The 21,913-nt window shown below is 40.7% G+C and overlaps 2 protein-coding genes across 5 annotated transcripts; one reads left to right on the top strand and one right to left on the bottom strand.

Annotated features, from left to right (window-relative positions):
* Positions 1 to 542: 542 nt before the first annotated feature.
* Positions 543 to 14,269, bottom strand: CIB1 (calcium and integrin binding 1). The gene is made up of 7 exons (XM_072148445.1): positions 14,082 to 14,269; positions 13,255 to 13,289; positions 10,310 to 10,418; positions 8,015 to 8,165; positions 7,101 to 7,219; positions 4,434 to 4,522; positions 543 to 3,181 (listed from the first exon to the last, which is right to left on the bottom strand). The coding sequence occupies exons 1-7, from the start codon at positions 14,130 to 14,132 to the stop codon at positions 3,160 to 3,162; spliced, it is 576 nt and encodes a 191-aa protein (XP_072004546.1). The 5' UTR covers positions 14,133 to 14,269; the 3' UTR covers positions 543 to 3,159.
* A 47-nt stretch (positions 14,270 to 14,316) lies between these two features.
* Positions 14,317 to 18,804, top strand: GDPGP1 (GDP-D-glucose phosphorylase 1). Of its 4 annotated transcripts, XM_072148442.1 has the most exons (3): positions 14,317 to 14,460; positions 14,538 to 14,680; positions 17,540 to 18,804. In XM_072148442.1, the coding sequence occupies exon 3, from the start codon at positions 17,567 to 17,569 to the stop codon at positions 18,722 to 18,724; it is 1,158 nt and encodes a 385-aa protein (XP_072004543.1). In that variant the 5' UTR covers positions 14,317 to 14,460; positions 14,538 to 14,680; positions 17,540 to 17,566; the 3' UTR covers positions 18,725 to 18,804. The 4 variants fall into 4 exon arrangements, with proteins under 4 accessions (XP_072004543.1, XP_072004542.1, XP_072004544.1 ...); XM_072148441.1 differs by lacking the exon at positions 14,538 to 14,680 and having other exon boundaries at positions 14,318 to 14,460; XM_072148443.1 differs by lacking the exon at positions 14,538 to 14,680 and having other exon boundaries at positions 14,375 to 14,397.
* Positions 18,805 to 21,913: the final 3,109 nt, after the last annotated feature.

Genomic DNA, 21,913 nt, shown 5'->3' with positions numbered 1-21,913 from the left:
AGGGTGATTTGGACACTAAACCACCGGTAGGTCCTTATGTTCTGGTGGTTTAGTGTCCAAAATCACCCTGTTGTTTTTCCATCCATTGCCTGTCTAGGGATCTCTAAACATGCAAATCTTTACAAAACAAAATATATGTGAATAATAATAAAATACAGCCTTGTGACAATAAACATTTTGCCTACCATTTCCGTTTTATTACAGTTATAAAAATTGTGGAGTTTGGAAACTTGTTTTATGGAGTGCAAAGTAAAATGTGCAAATGAAATTCGACAGCGGGACTGTAATAGGAGAAGATTTGTGGCTGATCTTCCTGGACATCAAAATGCACAAAATCTTCTATAATGAGGCTAAGACATGGGCACGTTCTCTCCCTCATGAGTATCTAGTATATACACTGGCCATATAAATATTTATTACTGCCTAATGTTACTGGGATTTATCTTCCATAGTTTACCATATCCATTCATAACAGTAGAGACCGGGGGGGAGGGGGGGGGTGAAGAATAAAAACTGGACATTAATAAAAGACAAAGAAAGCGATAACTCATAGTTTTAATGCACAATTTACATTTATTGCAAATTTACAGTAAAAACATTGATTGACGTCAGAAAAAGACCACATGGTCTATCCATCCGCTTGTGCTTATCTTATTACACAGTTTGTAAGTTAATATTTCAGTAGAAATCATTTAGTAATAAAACGCTTAAAAAACAGAATAAAATTATTTAAAGGCTGCTTAGAGGTAAGAAAACAAAGACAACAATTATATTATTGTTCTCCAACCTTACTACTTCCATTGCTTTAATGACCCTCCCAGCTTGTCACGGAAGTCACTATTGCACCGGTCTCTAAAAGGTATCAATGGCATCACATAACTGCTGTCAAAAGGACCCAATCTTTTTAGGCCTCATGCATTCGACCGTGTATGGAACCAGCCCCAAACAGGGGAAAGTTTGTACCCATTTCGGCCAGGTGGAGATCTCCATAGGATCTGGGAGGCCGTCCAGGTCAGTGTGATACAACAGGTTCACTGCACTGTAACCATGCACAATAGACCATTTGTCTGGCTAGCTCATGGCCCCATATACAGTTGTGTGCATAAGACCTTACCATAACAGCCAGATGACTCTTTTTTTCTCAAGTTAAACTTAACTTTTAAATTAACTATTCAGAGACTTCGTCTCTTCAAAGCAGGAAATCCTGGAATACAACTTCAACTAATAATTAGATTCTGGAAAGTCCAGTAAAGGACATTATATAGAATTAAATCGACTTCTCTTTTTTTCAAAGCCACTCCTAGTTCTAGTTTCAAAAAGTGCATAAAAATGTGTGAAAGCTGCCTTACACCTACAGTTTTATAGTACAAAATGGTTAATGTGCCAGTGACAGGAAGTAGAGGGAGTGGCTTAAAGGGGGTTTCCCCCCCCCCCCCAAAAAAAAAAACCTGAATCTTTCCAACAAATAAATTATCGCCTCGTTTAGTTCTAGTTTAGGAAATGCCTCTAAATTTATAAATTTATGAGCATTTAAAGCGAACCTGTCACCAGAGACCTTATTTGCCCTAAAGACAGGTTGCAAAATCCCATTACACCTGCATTGCACATCTGCCTCTGTCCCTTCTCTGAGCATTTTCATTACAATATAATTGTGTATTTAACTTACCTGGCTCCCTGCCAGAATCATGTGCAGAGTCCCAGAGGGATTTTGCTTTGGATGCATTAAAAAAAAAAAAGCTCATAAGCCCGCTTTTTTCTGCTCACTCACAACTCTTCCCTCCTGCTCCTCCACTCACACAGTGGGAAGAAAAGAGGGGGCTGGGAGCTAAGGAGGGATTGGCCAGCACAGACAAGACAATAGCTTATTTTTTTTAAATGCATTCAAACCAAAGCCCCCGGAACACAGCACAGGATTCTGGCAGGGAGCCAGGCAAGTTAAAACACACAATTATACTGTAGTGAAAATGCTCAGAGAAGGGATAAAAGCATCTCTGCATTGCAGGTGTAATGGGCTTTTGCAACCTGTCTTTAGTGAAAACGAGGACCCTGGTGACAGGATTCCTTTAATGGTCCACGTCCAAACTTTAAATAGATCTGTTACAAAAGGCAATGTCCGCTCAGGAGCACTGTGGTCACACATACACAGGAAGCAGTTAGAGGAAAAACAAAGACCTGCGTGTGATCCTTTCCTCACCAGCACACAACAAATACTCTCTATTTTGGCAACATATTTTGCCTGCGTATATTGCCTGCACTGTGCTCGCCAGTGGCATACAGATCACTGCATCATACAACTACATAGAGGAAAACTAGGGATTCATGGAGACACGTCATCATAATAAAATAGGTGTATGTATGTGAATACACTGTACAAGTGGGCACAGTAACAATTTAGAAATTATAATTAATAGGACTCTTATGACTTATGCCGGGCGTCATTGGTCCTTCCATCCCCTTAGTTCAGCAGGAGGTGCTTTTCCACACGGGGCACAATGCTTGACGTTGGAGGATGAAGAGGTTTTGGGCACACAAGACGTTGTGTCAGAGTCCACTAAGTTAACTATATTTAAGCTTCAGAATAAAACAAAGAAGTGGAAATGCTAAAATGTTGATACCTTCCAGAATCTAACTGGTAGTTAAAACTTTACAGTGTATAACAAAAACAGCTCTCAATCATAAATGTTTACAACATTACAAATTTCCAGGAAGAATCATAAAGTGACTTATTTCTATAAAGGTTGAAAAAAAACAAATAATTTCTAAATCAGAGATAGACAATATTATAGAAAGTCTTTAAAAAATGTAAAATTTGCCAACTTTAAAATATATTTGTAAATTATATGAGGGGGGGCATGAGACTTTGGATTCCCTATTTGTCAATAAATGGAAAGCTGAATTAATATCACAACTTTATGTTGATGTGGAAATAGAGGTTCCAGTCTCTATAAGTAATAGGCTAGAAATGGTTTATGGCTCCACTGAAAACCCACAGCTGGTTTATGACCAACTCCGTAGTGGTGTATAGGACGACCAATATCTGTGCATAATGTCAGCAGTTACCGAGGGGATTCCACACTGATATTCATATAGCGACTGGTTCTGCATGTGGTTATCATAGGCGACAGGTTCATTTCAGAAGCAAAATCCTCGCTGTAGCATTCACAGTATAATCTTGAAGGAGCTAAAAATAAAATATAAAAAAAATACTTGTTTTTCCCAAACATTTAACTGCATCAAAAATGTTCACAGTTTGTAATATTACAATATGGGTCATCTCTAGACTTTAAAAGGTCAATTTACAACATGTAGCTTGATGGACGTCAGTATTGATGTTGGAGGCCATACGATTTTCATTCTGTGACATACTAGTCTTTGATGCTTCCTCTAATTTACGTGTCCTACATATCCACTATAGACAACATCCTCATTCTGATAAATATATGCTTTGCTTCAATAAATATCCAATTTTTTTAGTATATAACCTGTAAATCCTTAGTGGACTCATAGAAGAGGCAGTGAGTGTCCCGAGTACCTCACACAGAATGACTCACACACTTTTCCTTGTATCGATGTGTATACACAGACACATTTCACAAAAAAGCCTGGAGATGGCCTCACAAAGACCCATTGGTGAAGAGGTTAAGAGGAATTTTTTGTTCCACTTTAAAATAACAACTTTATTTGGATACTTAAATTTTTTCTAATCAATTGACACTATCAGACAATCTTGTTAAAAATCTACTGGCAGTAGAACTTGCGTCTTATCAAATTACGTCATAAAAATAGCTGTGGCTGTAATATTGTGTGTGCTGCTTTTATTGGCAAGAGACACCGTATTTGTATGTAGCAATGTATAACAGTAGTTGATATCTCTCAATTGTGGCCGAGAGTGGTATACTTTTTAATATTCCCTTGCCGCACCATTCATAGAGAATTGAATGGGATGTTTATGGGAGTGCTAGAATGGTGGAGTTTATCCAAGTTTATCCAGTATCCATATAAAGTTATTCGTTTTAAAGGGGAACAAAATATTCCTCTTAACCTCTTGACCAATGGGTCTTTGTGAGGCCATCTCCGGGCCTTTTTTGTGAAAAGTAATTGAATTGATGAGGACCCAGTCAAATAACTCATCCACGATTTGCCTATTGGTATATACAGACACAGATGTGAATGGCCAACCCAAAACACAAAAGATAGGAGTTTGTCACCAAAAACATGTAAAGGCACTGCACATGTAGTTTATCTAATACTCTAATCTGACAGGTTTGTTATGAGAATCCTCTATAAATGTACAGTGATGAATAACATAACATTACAAGTGCCAACCCCAACACAGGTGAGGGAAAACCAACTCATGGACGCCAACTACCCAGAAACCTTGGCTTCCTGACATTGTACCATACAAGTATTTCTTTCTTCTCTGAAATACATACCTGACAAAGTCAGGAGATCTGGAGATGACGTGCTGGAATTCAGAGTGGTTTATTGTGCCATCCTTATCAATATCGGACTCTTCAAGGATCTAGAATAACAAATTGGTAACGAATATATTTATGTCATGCAGGAACAATTGTTGGTACCAAATATACATAGTGTAGAACTTCCCCATTCCATCTCTGGAGAAGCCTTGAGTAGGGCTTGGAGAGTCCTTAGAGACTTTTAGCTTTGGTGTTCATTGAATCCCCGATTCACATACTAAAATGGATTTCTACTAGATCACTGAATAGCCATGGTACAAATCTCCTCTCCGATGACTCTTCATTGTACGGATTTATGTCATAAATGTGGCCTCCTGCTTACACATACCATATTTCCAGGCAACAGTACTGGTTATGTTACGCACCAGGAGTCAGATTACCGCTTTTACTCTACAGGTCTTAAATAGGTCATTATACCATTACCTGCCGCGTATTCTCAGAGACATTGTAACCTGAAGCAACTGCTGTCAATAACTGACAGAAAAAACAACCTGTGATCAATGGCTGAAGTTTGATATACAGATATTACAAGTTTTATTATAAGTTTTATTAACATTTAGTCCCTTTATAAACTTTGGAAAGAGAGGGAAAAAAAATGTCAATGCATTGCCACACTCAAAACTTTTTTTTATACAGTAAAGAGTTTTGTCATGGGCAATTTTTTTCAGGATGTTTTCATATTCTATACCATAAATGTAGGAACTTCTGATCACTCAATATTAATGGGTGGTAAAATGGACAAAAAGCATCAATTCAGTATTTGGCCTTTTTCTTTTCGAGTATAAGTACTCGAGTATAAGCCGAGACCCCTAATTTTACCACCAAAAACTGGGAAAACCTATTGACTCCAGTATAAGCTGAGGGTCGGAAATGTATTGGTCACAGCCACCCCAGCTTGTCCCCTGTAGTGTACAGCCAGCCCTAAAAAAAAAAAAAAAAGGTATATACTCACCCTCCGTGGCCCTGATGCTCAGCACGGCTCCCCAAAGTCGATGCGGCTTCTCTTCTTTCTTCAGTCTTCTGTACAAACGGCAGGGACGGGGCCATGTTATCTTCCTGGCCCGTGCATACTATGATGCGGCCACTGGTGACGTCATAGTATGCGTCGTCCTTGGTATAGCCAGGTCCCTGCCTGCTGTACAGAAGACCAAAGAAAGAAGTGGAGCCGCGCCAACATCCAGGAGCCGCGCTGAGCATCGGGGCCGCCGGAGGGTGAGTATATAAGTTTATTTTTTTTATAGACTCATGTATAAGCCGAGGTGAGGGTTTTCAGCACATTTTTTGTGCTGAAAAACTCGGCTTATACACGAGTGTATACAGTAATCATTTTTAATTGATCTGGAATACTCCGAACAGTCTTTTAAAAAAAAAATAAAAAATTATAAAAATATTAAAACTTAATCTAGCGCCCAGCTGGATTTCAAAATGAAGCCTCCCTCCTCTGCCTTATCTCGCTTGCCATGCAGGGGATGAGGCGGAGTAGGGAGGCCTGATCTCAATGAGGAGAACGGGCATTTAGCCCAGGGGGGGGTGTCCTCTGGGACTCGTAAGTGAAAGCTGGCTGGGAACCAAGTAAAGTTTAATTTAGTTTATATCAAAAACCATAGAACTTAGACCAAGTGTGGATTAAACATTACTGTGTCTTTGGGAACCTGTTTCCTGCCAAAAAAGGCCCTCTGGTAATTTCTCATCTGGGCATTGACATTAACTTAATCTACCATATATATATTCCATGGCTGTCATTTTTAATTTGTGTATTTTGTACCTGTGTGAAGATAATATCCCATAGTCATATGTTTCCTTAGAAACTATATTGTTGTGCTTGGATACAACTACCTCTGCTACAGGGATTGCACAAAGAAACAAAATGGTTTTTGTATAGGAATGGCCAAGAGTTCCTGCATGTCCCACAGCCGCCTTGTGGTAATGAACATTAAATACAGGTGGTCAGGGCAGGGCTCAATAGCTTATATCTGGCCACCACTTCCAGAGTTCAGGGGTCGACTCCAAGGACAATTCTCATTTCCAAGGGACAAAACACGGCCAGTGCCCGCATCCCTTCCCCCCGTACACGGCCAGTGCCCGCATCCCTTCCCCCTGTACACGGCCAGTGCCCGCATCCCTTCCCCCCGTACACGACCAGTGCCCGCAATAAGTGTGTGCTGATGGCGACGCAGCTACGATGAACCGAAGACAGAAGAGGACCTGTGGGGAAATCGGAAAGGGAAGTAAATGTTTTTTTCATTGACTCAAGTATAAGCTGGGGTTTTTCAGCACATTTTTTGTGCTGAAAAACTGGGGCATATACTCAAGTATATATGGTAAATTACATGTGAAAGCTCAGATGGGAATAAACCTTTAACTAAAAGGTAAAAAAACATTTTTAAGGAGGTAGAAACGTTTTTTTTTTTGGTTCTTTTTTTAACTAGTGGACTGGAAAATCCACGGTTTGATTACGTCAATAGAAATGGTTCCCCAGAATAGTTTTCTGATGGTGAATTGAAGAATTTTCTGCAACAGAAGAGCTTTATGTTTGAAGCAAAATATATCAAATATAATAGAAGCACACTTTCATAATGATTAAGGCTGCAGTCATATGATTACAAATCACTAAGGACTCACATTATCAATGAGCTGACGCATCTCATCTTTAGACAGCTTTGAGTTCTCTTCTTCCCCTGTCAAGCGATTCACCAGCATCTCCAAATCATCTCTACTTAGGGCACCATCCCCATCAAAATCTGTCAAAAGAATGTTGGTTCATCAACAAATTATGTAAATATTTTACGTTCTGCATTGTTACTAAAGTAGCAGATCTTAGAGTTTTATTTGTTAATGTGAATGTAATGTAGATTTTAAAAAATAAATTTAATATTGTACTTTTTTTTTTTTTTTTTTTTAGGATTATTGGATGAAAGCACTAACAAACCATCCAGTAAGTATCTTCTCATCTCCTTTCTCCTTGCAATCTCTTGTTGGCTACATACATACAAGTCAGTCCAGTGGCCATCAACATAGACTACTCTTTATTACCAGTGCGTTGCTATTAAAGGGCTTGTATCCACAGGATAAGGGAGAACATCAGTGCTATAGACAATGAGTGGCAAGGCTGGGCTAATGCTGGGCATGCTGCTCTATAGATAGTGGATAGAGAGATAACATTCACAGTCACCCATTGTTCAACGACTGAAACTCAAGACAAATCACATGACCATAGCGAAACAAGAGTGGAAACAACCAGAAAAGGGTGGCAGTGCTGCGCAGAAGAGCCAGGACATGTTTTTTTTTTCATTTGGTTTACCATTTTTGCATTAAAGTAGATGTTAAAGGACATCTACCAACAGATTAAGGAGAGCCCCCTCTAGCAGGATCCGCTCTTCTTTAAGCTGCTTATGCCCTGGTTTTAAGAAAAAAAAACCCAGGTCATAAGAAGATAAAAGAAAAGCAGATCCACAAGTATGTCAATGTGCTTGGTGTACAATTCTTCATCCTGGTGGTAAATATTAGGTTGTACAACCGCTATACATCATCCTTACCATATATTCTGAAGGCGTAATAAGACTTTACTTCGAGTGTGGCAGAGTCACTGAAAGCACTTAGCATGTCAAGGAAATCTTCAAAGGACATGCTGTCATGGTTTTCTGAAGTAGAGAAGACATAGCAAATCCGATCCTTGAAGGGGTTTGCCTGTATGGAATAAAAGGTGAAACTGAAAAGAGGTTGAGAAATAGATCTCCAAACGAGAAAGACTTTAGGGGGGGGGGGGCTAGTTGACCTCTGTAAACTTTTATTAATATCTTAAAAAATGATGGAGACACAAACAAAAATTTCTGCTGCACAAACGTAGCACAATCGTTTGACTCCAATTTTGTTAGATTTGAACAAGGCGAGGGGGGGGCAACTTCACTCAGGTAAATTAATGGGATTTAAATTCCAGTAACAGGTTAATTTCTATGAGCTCTCTCTCTCTCTCTCTCTCTCTCTCTCTGTATAGGCTGTTTTATATTGGCTGCTATATTGAAGATTTATGTAGGCAACACAACTTTTTATTTAGTATTTGCTATTGTTATGGTTGTCTGTAGGTATGCCAGGGTTTTAGTCACAATGGACCATGAATGTAGCTCACAATGGCGGAGAGATTAAAACATGTAGGAGATGTAACATACTCACTCCTGCTGGGAAGTAATGGGCTTATTCACACAAGTTTTTGGTCCGTGAGACACAGAATGCATGCTGGTCATAACTTTGGGACTCCAAGCATTATAGTTATCCCTAAAGGACAACAGTTGTGCTGAATACATCTGAACAGTACAGTGCTGCTACCTGGGGGGGGGGGATATATTGTATATAACTAGAAGGCTTGGAGTAAAATACAGCCACCACATGGTCCATGACAGAACACGTTAGTGTGAATGGGCCCTAAAACTTACAGTGTTCCAGAGGGTCCAAGCCAGAACCCACCACACCAAAAAAAAAAAAAAAAAATCACAACTTATGAGTACACACACACACATATATATATATATTTCTGCATTTACTGCTGGATGAGGAAAAGGCGGATTTAAAAATCTATAAACTGCAAACTCAAAGAACAAACAGATTGCTCAGAAATTTGCTCGAGACCGAGGAGTGTGTGTGTCGATAAAGCAAAACACATAAAACAATATGGAGAAAGACCAACCAGCTCAAGGAGTGGAAACTCTTATAATGTGTGATCAGGTAAATGTTATAGAATATTTATGCCTTTTTAATTTCTAGGGGTGACACCATTAGTTGCAAATAGCTACAGCTTAGTTTACATGTAAAATTGTGTTCTGAATTTGGTACTTTTTAGGCCCCTAGACTCCAATAGGCCAAGCCGACATTCCCAAGAGTAACCGGTCACCATGAAAATCCACAGGTCAAAGGTTTTACCAAGACACTAAGCAGAATGTTATATAGTTTAGTAGTGTTAAGTGGTTAGTGTACATTTTCAGAATTACATATAAAATGGAAACTCTCACTTCTTTGTGAAGATACAAGCACTAGAGACCCTAGAGATCTTGTAACATGCACCTTCTAACTTGTCATTGTGATTACATACATGATAACTTCTATAATATACAGTTTTGACTTGCATACAAATTCAACAATAATTACAAAACTATAGAAGTGTAAACAAATGTTGTCCTTGTGACAAATGGCTTTTCAACATTTTTTACTGTCATAGGAACAGGAATCAATAAAGCTTCATTACAGACACCTTACATCTGATCATTGTAGCCTGGAAGGAAAGTACCATCCAGAGCTTCATCAGGGGTCACAGTGGGCAGAGAGGTCTGTCTCTAACTAGGGGCCGTCTGTAAGTCGATTGTCCTTAAAGGGATTTTCCCACAAACCAAGTACTGCCCTATCCACAGGATAGGACCTAACTTGCTGATCGTGGGGTGTCTCAGCGTTGAGAGCCCCACAGATCAAGAGAACGAAGGTTCCATTAATCTCTATGGAGCGGACGGAGATTGCTGAGTGCACCACTTGGCAATTTCCGCTAGCTCCATTGAGATGCATGGAGCAGATCATGTGCGGCCATCTGCTCCATTAATCTCCAGGAGCGACGAGGGGTCCGACTGAGCTACCTGGGACGTCAGCGGACCCCTTGTTCTCGTTATCTGTGGGGGTCTCATCACGGAGACCCCCAGTGTTTAGCAAGTTAGGCCCCGTCCTTTAAGTCGGGGACCTCATGAATTGTTAGATGGGGGGAGCTACATGCTAAAATTTATAATTCCTCCCTGACAGAATTGTTACTATTACCGGTATATAGGACAGTGTGGTATTCATGAAAAAACAATTACCTTTAATTCAGGCAATTCTAGAAACGTCTTCTTAGAAACTCTGCCTGTTTCGGTGGTGTCTGTGCTCTTGCGATCTTTCTGTAGCAGATCAGTGAATCTTTGAGAAGCACTTTAGGATGAAATGGAAACGGAGGATGTAATTATCACGCGTTATAAATAATGCACGGCGGCACAACTCACCACTAAACATCCTGTGCACAGATACGGGAAATAGCAGCTTTGTTTCTCTATAGCAAAATCATGATGTTCAGTTACAATGCAGAAGCTGTGATGCGTTATATATGATATGTAGTGGCTCTAGCAATCCTAAAAAGCTAGATCTATGTGCAAAGAAGGGCGTCTACATTTGGGACTTTGTATCAGTTAATATAGTGCTATTCTCTGTAGGACCTGATACATATATACACATTACATGAATAATGCATCCAAATTTGACAGTTACCCCCTTATCCTATTCCCACCAATTGTTAGAGCACACAAGTCATGCACAAGCTCCTGGAAATAACCTCCTTTCAATACATATTGGGGCAGATTTACTTACCCGGTCCATTCGCGATCCAGCGGCGCGTTCTCTTAACAGGATTCGGGTCCAGACGGGATTTATGAAGGTAGTTCCTCCGCCGTCCACCAGGTGGCGCTGCTGCGCTGAAAATCATCTGAACGCGCCGGAATACACCGAGCTGGACCAGCAAGCGCTTCCCGAGCGACACATTTTCAGTTTTTAAATGCAGCGGTTTTTCCGAATACGTCGGGTTTTTGTTCGGCCCCCCCCCCGATTTCCTTCGTGTGCATGCCAGCGCGATGCGCCACAATCCGATTGCGTGCGTCAAAATCCCGGGGCAATTCAGGTACAATTGGCGCAAATCGGAAATATTCGGGTAACACGTCGGGAAAACGCGAATCGGGCCCTTAGTAAATGACCCCCATTATGTAATCCTCATTTTAACCGAAGGCTGGCAATGGTTTCCCTGGAAAACCAAGTGTGCTGGTAGCAGGGCCCCAGACTACTTTTTGAAAGGGATTGCCTCAACGATATGCAATATGTAAATGCACATAATTATTCTGTAGTATATGGGCTGCTCATGATTTTCTGTAAAACTAGGGAGAATTGTTGTTCAGGGCTCTAAGAAAACATACGACAACCAAAGTGTGAGCGATAACGGCTGGTACGGTATATTGATTGCCAACCAACAAGAAAATATAATGCCGTCATTTAGCATTGCTTAGCGACACAAACAATCCCAGTACTGTACTTAAGTAGAACTGAGAAACCAGTATAATAATAGGAAAACAAGAAAACTAAATAAGTAACCGGATACAGTCATAAAACAAAGTACAGAACTGGATATTGCACTTTGCAAGAAATGGCATCAGTAAAAGCATAAAAATTCATAAAATAAAAATAAAAGTCTAAATATAAATCTGGTTTTATTACACTACATTTTAAAGGGGTTTTCCCACCTTTCTCCATTTAGCGGTATAGAAGATACAGAAAACAGCCATGGATGGCTTTTTTCCAGCATGTAGTTATCATCCGGGGAAATGCAAGTCCTGGGGACCATCAGCAGTCCAGGGGGGGGGGGGGGGATGTTAGTTCCAGTCCAAATGAAATTTTGATCAAACTACTGTATATATACTCCAGTATAAGCCAACCCAAGTATAAGCCGTGGTACCTAATTTTAACACAAAAACTGGCAAACCCTAATGACTCGAGTATAAGCCTAAGGTGGAAAATGCATTGGTCACAGCCTCCACCCCGTATATTACTAGCCAGCCAGCCCATGCCCCCCAGTATAAAGCCACTCCACAGTATGTAGCCAGCAGCCCCTTCCTGAAGTATGCCAAGCCTATAAGGGAAGGGGGGGGGGAACACACACACACACACTGTACTCACCTTTCCAACTCCCCTGAGCAGGTCCTCTTCTTTCCTTCAATGATCTGGCTCTGGGTCCCCCGCGCGGTGCCGTCGCACGCATCATGACGTCAGCCGCTTGCTGACATTACAGTATGTCGACCGCCACTCGGATTTTTGTTTATAGACTCGTGTATAAGCCAAGTTAGGTTTTTTCAGCACATTTTAGCTTTTACTCAAGTATGTATGGTAATACTTTAGGAAATGTACACATGGGAGAAATAAAGATTTTAGCCATAGTTTGAACTCTTTTCAATGGACAGGATGCAATTGCAAATTCTGAAGAAAATCCATTGATTCACATATATTAAATACAGACATTTCCACATATGTTTCATACTTTTGTAGTGCTGCTATTACCTTTCAACAAACTTCTGAGACCCCCATGACATGAAAAATAAATGGATCTAAAACTTAACTTAATTGACTTAATAAACCACTACTAGTATGTAATCAAGCAGCTGCACACCTTCCAGATTGTGTGTCTTTCTCAGAAAGTCGCCGTCACTGAAATTGAAGGTCCTGCATCCAATGACATCACTAAACAGATGTTGTTTAGTAAACAGAGCTCCCCATCTTGACTTCAGTGTTTAAATCTCCACCTTGACTTTTTACATCTCACTTCAAATTTGATTTTCTGGATACTGCCATCACACCGGACCATGAAAGAAACAAAAACTAGAAGGTGTTACGCTGTTTGACAACATAGTGGTAGTGGTTTACTAGGCCAATTGCTGATGACAGGTTCCCTTTAATACAAGCAAGTGAGCTACCTTGGCACCATGGCCCCTACATTCACAGGACCAGGCTGACAAGATCAAAGGGACATGCCATCATTGTCAATTATGAGAAATCTTCTTTAGCAATATATAAACAATTGTTTCTGATGAGGTTGTCTACCATTATCTCGAATGTAATTCAGTCACATGAAAGGAATACACATAAAAGACAATCTAGGATTTGTAAAGCACTACGGAATATGAAGGTGCTATATAAATAAAAGATTATTATTAGATTGTATTAGAGCACATACATCAGGATTTCCTGTTTGGTCAGGTACGTCAGGTCCTAGAAGAGAACAAAAGTAAAATAGATGAAACCAGTGACATTTCTATGGAATTATGTCACATACAAAAACTGTGTGTACACACAGTGTGGGGAGGGGGACACATACAGCTGAGTAAGTAAAGAGTCCTCTCACTGCCTTATAAGAGTGTAATAGCCCCAGACACATGAATACAAGTGGAATTAGCTGTAATATATAATGTTACCATATAACAGGGGGTCTACATATAGCAGCGCTCGCAGCCCCTACCATGATGGCTCCCATATGCCCTTATAATATCATACACCGGTATTCCAGAAAGTAGGTGCTATTCCAATCAAATGGATAGAGGATAATGGTTTGATAAGTGGGGGGTCTGACAGCTGGCACCCCAACCAATCATGAAATCACAAATGTGGTGACTTTTTTTACTTATTGCCCTGCACTTGTCTCTTAAAGAATTACGGAGGTCCCCATGTTTATTATTGTGGGGTCACAGCTGTCAGATCGGGATGAATTCTGTTACATTTAGAAGTTCTTTAAGGAGAGGCTGTCAGTTCATCTGCCCAGTAATTCCAGTACAAGGGGCCACTTACCACCCCTATGGGGTACATTATTTTAGAAATGGGGGTTAACAGCTAAAAAGACCTAAAACTAACCTGAGCTGCAGTGAGATAAAGGGTCTCAGTAACTCGTCTACTTCCCCTCCATGACGTCCTATACACATACCAAAAACTTATCTCTCTAACTATCTCCCACTTCCTGTATCTCGTGGTGTTACTTACAGTATACAGAGCACGGTGAGTGTCACTTACCTGGTACTCGTTGAGGAGCTCTTTGGACAGCTGGCTGGATGATCCCCCCATAGTGCGCGCTGCCCCCCAACTTCTCCAAGTTTCCCTGAGCAGCGGCTAGAAACAGCACTAAAACTTCCGCCACTACGTCACCGCCTACTGTTGGGAAACGCCTGATTTGCATATGAGATAGGACCACGCCCACACCCCGCAGACACCAGAAGACATTTGGAGCGTGGGCGGAGCATTAGTGACCCTGCGTGAAGTGTGGGCGGAGCTATCACACGGCTATAGCTGGAGCCCGGCACTGTACACATGGTGCTGTACTGGATAGACGGTGATGTGGAGGATGCGTCCATATCACCTGCAGGAGGGGGGTGCTGGTAGTACATATGTTCTGGTATGTAGACATATCCTCTGAGAAATGTTATATATAGTAGCTGAGGCTTATTTATACTAACATAAACGTCTCGCTAGGAGCTGCGTGTAGATACGTCGCTAGAGACAGGAGGAGACAGGTGTGCAGCACCCCTCTACTCTCCTGCTGGTATGGTCTCACCAGCAAGTGCCCGCGCTGTAGTGCTGCTGTGTGTGAGAGCTCAGAGCCGGCGCTCACACAGGTAAGAAGTCAGTGCTGGCCCTGTGCAAGATAGAAGAGGACCTGTACTTTCATAGAAATAATCAGCAGAGGTGGTCGGGGCGGTGGTGTTATCTATATGTAGTTTTCTTTCCCTTGAGATCAAGATTATGTGTCGCCCCCTGCCGTACATATAGACGTATAACACCTAAAGGGGTCGTCTGGCTAATAAGAGCCTGATTGGTGGGGGCATACCCTGGGACATATAGATAAGTGTATAGCCATCTTTATATCCCTTAGTAATTTAAGGGATTGCCTCACAACAGGCATTCCTGGACATTTGGGTCTGTACAATGTATATAGGTTTTAGTAGATTTTTAAAAAAAATTTAAATCTTGTGTACAATTTTGCCATATTTTGAGCCGAATAACTTTTTCATATTTCTATGTAAGGACCTCTTTAAGGTGTTTACGATACCCGTTGCCTTTTTAATCTATATCAATTTTTAATTCAAATATTTATGATTGAAAGAATGGAGATAAAGTAGCGAGCGATTCAGACGTCTGGGCTCTATTTTCCATTACAGTCTACACGGACGGAAATCTTTTTTTTAATATTTTGATTTAAACAGCGGTTGTCAGTGGTGCGCGAATGGGTTAATAATGGAATGTGGAACAGAAATTGCCAAATACAGGTGTGTACTTCCTCTGACAAGGAACTTGTTAAGGTGCCACTTTCATTTATTTAAAATCCATTTGTATACATCTATATAGATCACATCATGTGCAAATAATATATATGGCCTCCGCTGTAACAGAAGCATGACCAGTGAAGTCACTGTTGAAGGCCACTGGCCCCGAGACCACTGAAGCCACTACAGGGAACCTGTCACCAGGGACCTCATTTTCACTAAAGACAGGATACAGAAGCTCATTACACCTGCAGTGCAAATATGTATTTCTACTTTCTCTAAGTATTCGCATTACAATATAATTGTGAGTTATAACATACCTTGCATCCTGACAGAATCCTCTGTGTAGTCCCAGGGGTTGGGGTTTGGTTTGGATGCATTTCAAAAAACATGTGACTTGTCTGTGCTGCAGACTCTTCAGCTCTTGGCCTCCACTTTTTTGCACCTATATAGCTCCTCCCTCCTGCTTCACAGAGGTCACAGCCTGGTGAGCTGACATCAGTGGGGGAGAGAGGAGATGTACAGGAGCACAAAGGTGGGGGCCCAGAGCTGAGGATTCTGGAGTACAGACAAGTCACATGAAATGTATACCTATATACAGGCCTTGTACAATAAAGTGCACAAAATAGATACAAACATACCGTTGTATAAAGTACAATAAATTTTATTAAGTCAAAATAATACACGTATGATCACTACAATAAAAACAACCCATAAAATCAATCCCTAGTGAACACAAAGTGCACAGCCATTCCTGAACAAATATGTTGGATACTGGAGTTAGTAAATACAATGCAGTACAAGTGTAAACAATGAACTTCAATGTAAACTCTATCCACATAAAGTAAATCCTTGTAGGAGGTCATATAACCAGCTAAGACGAAATAAGTCACATGAAATGCATCCAAAGCCCAGCCCCTGGGACTACACAGAGGATTCTGTCAGGGTAGAAGGTAAGTTATAACACACAATTATATTATTATGAAAATGCTTAGAGAAAGCAGAAAGGTACATTTGCAATGCAGCTCTAATGGGTTTCTGTAACCTGTCTTTAGTGAAAATGAGGTCCCTGGTGACAGGTTCCCTTTAATGTGACCAAATGGTGAAACAAAGAGCCGCAACTTAGGAATAGGAAGTTGGAGTACCCTGCTGCTGGTTAAACTGGACAAGACACTAAGGGCTCTTTCACAATGGCGTGGGTGCTCAGCTTCAGTTGTGCATCCGTTCCATTTTACTCCACACCCCATGACCCGCCTTGATCCTCCTACCCAGATATCTTCAGAGCGCAGCTAGGAGGAGCTGTGTGCCCTTCTCCACGAAGCACATGTGCAGAACACAGGCCGCCGGTTGCGTGGTCTCGGGGCCGGAGCTACTGCGCATGTGCTTCGCGGACAAGGGCACACAGCACCTCTCCCCAGTAGCCTCTTTGGTAAACTAGCACATTACCACAATTAAAGATTAAAAAAGATAAAGGGGAGTAAAGGATCAGCCCTTAAAAGGGCTTACATACATTAGAGGCACCTGGTAGGTTTCCTTTAACATCACAGCAATGTAATTGGGCAATTCTCTTCTTCTCAGCTGTTTGAATGTGTTTGAAAACGCAAGGGTGCTCCAAGGGTGACGTCACATGTGGTGTTTTGAACCCGTGTTTAGTCATGCATTTTTAGTCCGTTAAAAAACACATGACTAAAATTGGGTTCAGAACGCCACGTGTGACACCACCCTAAGGCTGCATCCACAAGTGGTGTTTACTGTGCGCTCTGAAATGCAATACACAGCTGAGGAGAGGATTCGCCAAATGACATTGCTGTTAACATTTGTGTGTTACAAAAAGCCATGTTAACACGTGTTAGCATCATTTTTAAATCTTGTCTACACACAATTAACACTGCGTTAACATTGCATTTTTTAGACACAAAAGTTAACAGCAATGTATTTAGACAAATCTCCTCTCCGCAGCGGTTTATTGCGTCTTAAAACGCAATGGAAACGCCATGTTTGAACGCAAAATAACAGAGACTGTGGCAATTAAGGTTGCTTTTCAGGTATGTGGGGACGTACTGATGTTAAGGGGGCTGCCTTTTAAGGTGGCTAAGAGCTAATATTTCCTTACAGAGAAAAGTCTCTGTAAGGAGGACACTTACTCCCTTCCAGTATGAACATTTATGGCTGTAAAGCCAATGAAATAACAATTCTCTCTTGTTTTATCAGGAATATGTTGACATAGGTGATGGAAACATGGAGTTACAACACTCAGCTGGTTTCAGTGGAGCCATAATGGAAGAATATAGATATTCAGAAGAAGACTTCATCCTGCCAGGGATCACTTGGCAGATAAGGAGAGAATATGCAGAAGACAAACGTTTTCTTTCTGATTTTGATAGAGCTCTGCAGTCCAGATGGGTAGGAAAGATGGAGAAGGGTCTCTTCCGTTATCCACTCTGGAGCTTACAAACCAAGATTTTACCCGGCTCTGTGAACTACGTGGCACAGCTCAATGTCAAGAGGGGCATAGAGAGGAGGAAGCCCCAAGATATAAAGAGCATCCAACAGCAATACAACCCAAGGCAGTTTAATTTCAATAAGATAAAGCCTGAGGAGGTTGTGTTTCAGATGGTCAGATCCCCTGCAGAGAAAGTGTCTAATGGGGCAGAGATACATAGAAGCCCTAACCATACCCCTGCCCTGCCAAGCAGTAGCCATAACCACCCCCTAGTGGTCATAAATGTAAGTCCTCTTGAATTTGGACACGTCTTATTTATACCAGACCCATCACTTTGCTTGGCTCAGATTTTGACCTCAGATCTGGTACAGCTAGGCCTGGAATCCCTTCTTCTCAGTGGGCACCCAGGATTTCGGGTTGGTTTTAATAGCCTTGGGGGTTTTGCCTCTGTAAATCACTTACATTTACATGGATTTTATTTGGATGAAGAGCTACTGATAGAGTCAGCAGAGAGTAAACTTTTGTGCCCTGATATTCATTTTCACCTACTTCATCATTTCCCAGCCCCAGGTTTCTTTTTCTACACGGATGGGAAAGACTTGATGTCGGTGTCTCAGAGAATATGCCGGGTTACAGATTATTTGGTGCAACGAGACATAGCGCACAACGTATTCATGACCAGGGGGAATAATCCAGAAAACAGGGGTTGCTTAGAGTCCAGAGAAGGGATTCGGGTGGTCATATGGGCAAGGCAGTCTTGTTTTGGTGCCAAAGAGGAGTCAGCATTTAATGTGGCCCTCTGTGAACTTGCAGGTCACTTACCTGTCAAAAACGAAGAAGACTTCAGTACCCTGACCGAGGACTCTGTGATCAACATTGTAAGGAGCCATCTCCTGTCAGATGAGGAATTCAATGTCCTATCACAGGAGCTTGTAGAACATTTAACAAAGTGACCCCCAGGCCACTTCTCTAATATTTATTATATGGGCTCTGCATAAAGTTATAATGTTCATTAAAATAATTTTATGTCTGATATCTGAGGATCATCTTCATTTCCAAAAAAAATACATTTTGTCAATACAGTGCCAACAATTGTACATTAAAAGGAGTATATTGTTGAGGTATACAGTACTAAGGATAATTTATCAGTTTGCTGGTGTCCAATACCCAACGCCTGACATAAAGAAGATCTCTTCTCTTTGTAGTGGCTTATTCTACTCACTGCAGCCTAACTTCATCCACAGATGATGGCGCTGTCTGCTTCCCGTTGATTTGTTAGCGTTTCACTAACGCATCCGTTTTTGACCAGTTTTAATTAACATAATTGGTAAAACCTTTCAAAAATGGATGCTTTTTTAAAAACACATGCAGTTTTTTTTTACGCATGTGCTTTTGGACGGCCTGCTTAAAAACGGGCCAAAAACCCGTTCAAAACGCCACGTGTGACCACAGCTTTAGGGTGCGGTCCCATGGTCCGTTCTTGGTACATATTCACAGCTGCTTATGCTTCCAAAAATAAAGAAAGCAGCCAAACGCATGGTCAACATTCAACAACACACCGTGTGCCCCTAAAGGACTATAATCATGTAAAAATTTCCACATTTATAAATCATACACAGAGGCGTGAGCAATACATAAGGCCATTTCTACATCATGCAGAAATTTGTGTTATATCATTTTTGGAATTTTTGATTTTTTTGGGGGGCATCATTCTAGTGGATTTGTACATGCTGAGATCGGGAGTCGACAATGTGTTGCCATAACATCCCAGAGTCTCTGTGAGACCCAAGCGCCTATTGTGTGGACAGATCTGTAATGGTCTGTCTATAACAGCAAATGCCATGCACTGCAATTCAGTAGTTTTTAGGAGACCTAAAAACTGCAAAATAAAATAAATCAAGGTTCCAATATCCCCCCTTTATAATGACTATTCCCATTGGTGAACCCTGTCATGGAAAATAGCGCCCAAATGTCTCAATTGCCACTTTTTTCACCATTTTTGCAACACATAAAAAAAAAAAAGAATACAAAGTGATCGAAAGGGCATATAGTTCCTAAAATGGTAGCAATGCGCAAACATTGTGCAAAACTTATTTGTGTCAGAATTTTTCTGTTGTTCAAAATGATGACATTTTTTAAAAAAAAAAATCTCTTAACCCCTTAATGACCGCCCTATAAGGAATCTGTCGGTCCTTAAGGGTACTTCTTCTGATGCGGCGGCGGCGTGTCAGAAAAAGATTTCGGGACATCAATGCCAATGACATCACAGCCCAGACCCGGCTCTAACATCCAGGATCGCAAAAACTCAGATCCCGGTGTTTAACCCCTTACACGCCGCGGGGGATTCGATCCCTCCTGCTGCTGCCCCGGGTTCCAGCGAGTGCCCGGAGGCTGCCAGCTTCTATCTGCGCCGAGTTCCGCCTCCTGGCAGGACCCCGCTGTATGTAACTGAGCATGCTGGGCATGCTCAGTTACTTACACTGTACACTGCAATACATGTGTATTGCAGTGTAAAGGCTTGAACAAGCAATCGGATGAACGCTTGTCCAAGCCAAGAAGTAGAAAAAGTTTAAAAAACAAAAAAAAAGTTACATTATTTTATAATAATTAAATAAAATAAAATTCCCTTAATCAGCCCAATTACTTATAAAATGTATCGAAAACTAAAACACACAAAAAAGTACATATTTGGTATCATTGCATCCGTATCAATCTGTACAATAAATCTAAACAATATTGAACCCGCTCAGTGAACGATGTAAAAAAAAAAAAAACACAAAAAACTTCCCGTAACATTTAATTTTTAATCAAAAAAATTTCTAAAAAGTGATCAAAAAATGTTACATGCCCTTATATGCTATGACTGAAAAGAACAATTCTTTTTGCAAAAAATAAGCTCTCAACTAGACCTGTCAACGGAAAAATACAACAGTTATGCCCCTAAAAAGTTGTCGATAAACAATGCAATTTTCTCCATTATTGGTTCTGCAAAGTAAAATTGAACAAAGATAAGAAAAACTATATAATTGAGGTATTACCGTAATCGTATTGAACCAGAGAATAAAGATAAAAAAATTATTTTTATGTTATGGTGAGCGGGGGGAAAAAGTGCTAAAAATCCAAAATAAAAATGGTTAATTTTGTATCCTCCTTGAAATAGTTAATAAAATCTCATGAGTAAGCGATAAACCGCCAAAATTAGTTATCTATACATTGTATCTCATCCCGCAAATAATACACCCTCATTTGTTCGCATTACCAAAAATAATTTACATTTTATAGCCTGTACATTGTGACAAGTTTGCACTGAATAGCGTTGCTTTGATCCTATGGCCGGCCGTGCGCCCATACAGCAGGTTACCACCACGTATGGGGTGTAGCTACAGTCGGGAGAAATTGGGCATCAAACTTTGCAGAGCATTTCATCATTTTAGTTATTATGAAAGTGTCATTTTTGGCCTAAATTAATGTATTTTCCAAAAAAGTCAAGTTTCTAAATCGCTCTTGCATTTTGTTTTAACCCATTTGAAAAACTTAAAGGGTTAAAAGACTAAATAGAAGTTGTTTACATACGTTGAGGGGTATAGTTTATATAGTGGGGTAATTTATGGGTTTTTTAATATTACTTTTCGAAATAACTTGAAAGCAGAGTTGTCCCTAAAAATATGAGTTTTGGAGATTTTCATAAAAATTTTAAAAATCATACCTAAAGTTCTGCACCCCCATAACATCCTAGAAAAAGGAGAGGACGGATAAAATATCATTCTAACATAAAGCAGACATTAGTTATCTAGCTTTTGGGGTAGTTTTACTTCCTGTCAGTACATTTCAAACTTTGAAAATGAAGATTTTTTTCCAGAATGAAACACAAAACTTATCACTAAGATTTTACCACTATCATGAAGTACAATGTGTCTCGAGAAAACAATCTCAAAATCAAAGTCCTGCGTGTCCCCAGTATATAGCACAGTCCTGCGTGTCCCCAGTATATAGCACAGTCCTGCGTGTCCCCAGTATATAGCACAGTCCCGCCTGTCCCCGGTATATAGCACGGTCCTGCGTGTCCCCAGTATATAGCACAGTCCCGCGTGTCCCCAGTATATAGCACAGTCCTGCGTGTCCCCAGTATATAGCACAGTCCT

Source organism: Engystomops pustulosus, chromosome 4 (genome assembly GCF_040894005.1).
Source record: "Engystomops pustulosus chromosome 4, aEngPut4.maternal, whole genome shotgun sequence".
Taxonomy (NCBI): Eukaryota; Metazoa; Chordata; class Amphibia; order Anura; family Leptodactylidae; genus Engystomops; species Engystomops pustulosus.
Note: the sequence above shows the minus strand (reverse complement) of the source record. Positions and strands in the feature narration are given on the sequence as shown.

What these genes read in the sequence shown, in the direction of transcription:
- CIB1 (XM_072148445.1), bottom strand. Translation starts at nt 14,132, where the DNA reads ATGGGGGGATCATCCAGCCAGCTGTCCAAAGAGCTCCTCAACGAGTAC. An exon ending in ACCAAACAGGAAATCCTGAT is followed by an intron (nt 10,419 to 13,254) that starts GTATGTGCTCTA and finishes TTCATCCTAAAG; the next exon opens with TGCTTCTCAAAGATTCACTG. An exon ending in AGATCTCCTGACTTTGTCAG is followed by an intron (nt 3,182 to 4,433) that starts GTATGTATTTCA and finishes TTTTATTTTTAG; the next exon opens with CTCCTTCAAGATTATACTGT.
- GDPGP1 (XM_072148441.1), top strand. Translation starts at nt 14,401, where the DNA reads ATGTGGAGGATGCGTCCATATCACCTGCAGGAGGGGGGTGCTGGTAGT. An exon ending in CTGGTAGTACATATGTTCTG is followed by an intron (nt 14,461 to 17,539) that starts GTATGTAGACAT and finishes TTGTTTTATCAG; the next exon opens with GAATATGTTGACATAGGTGA.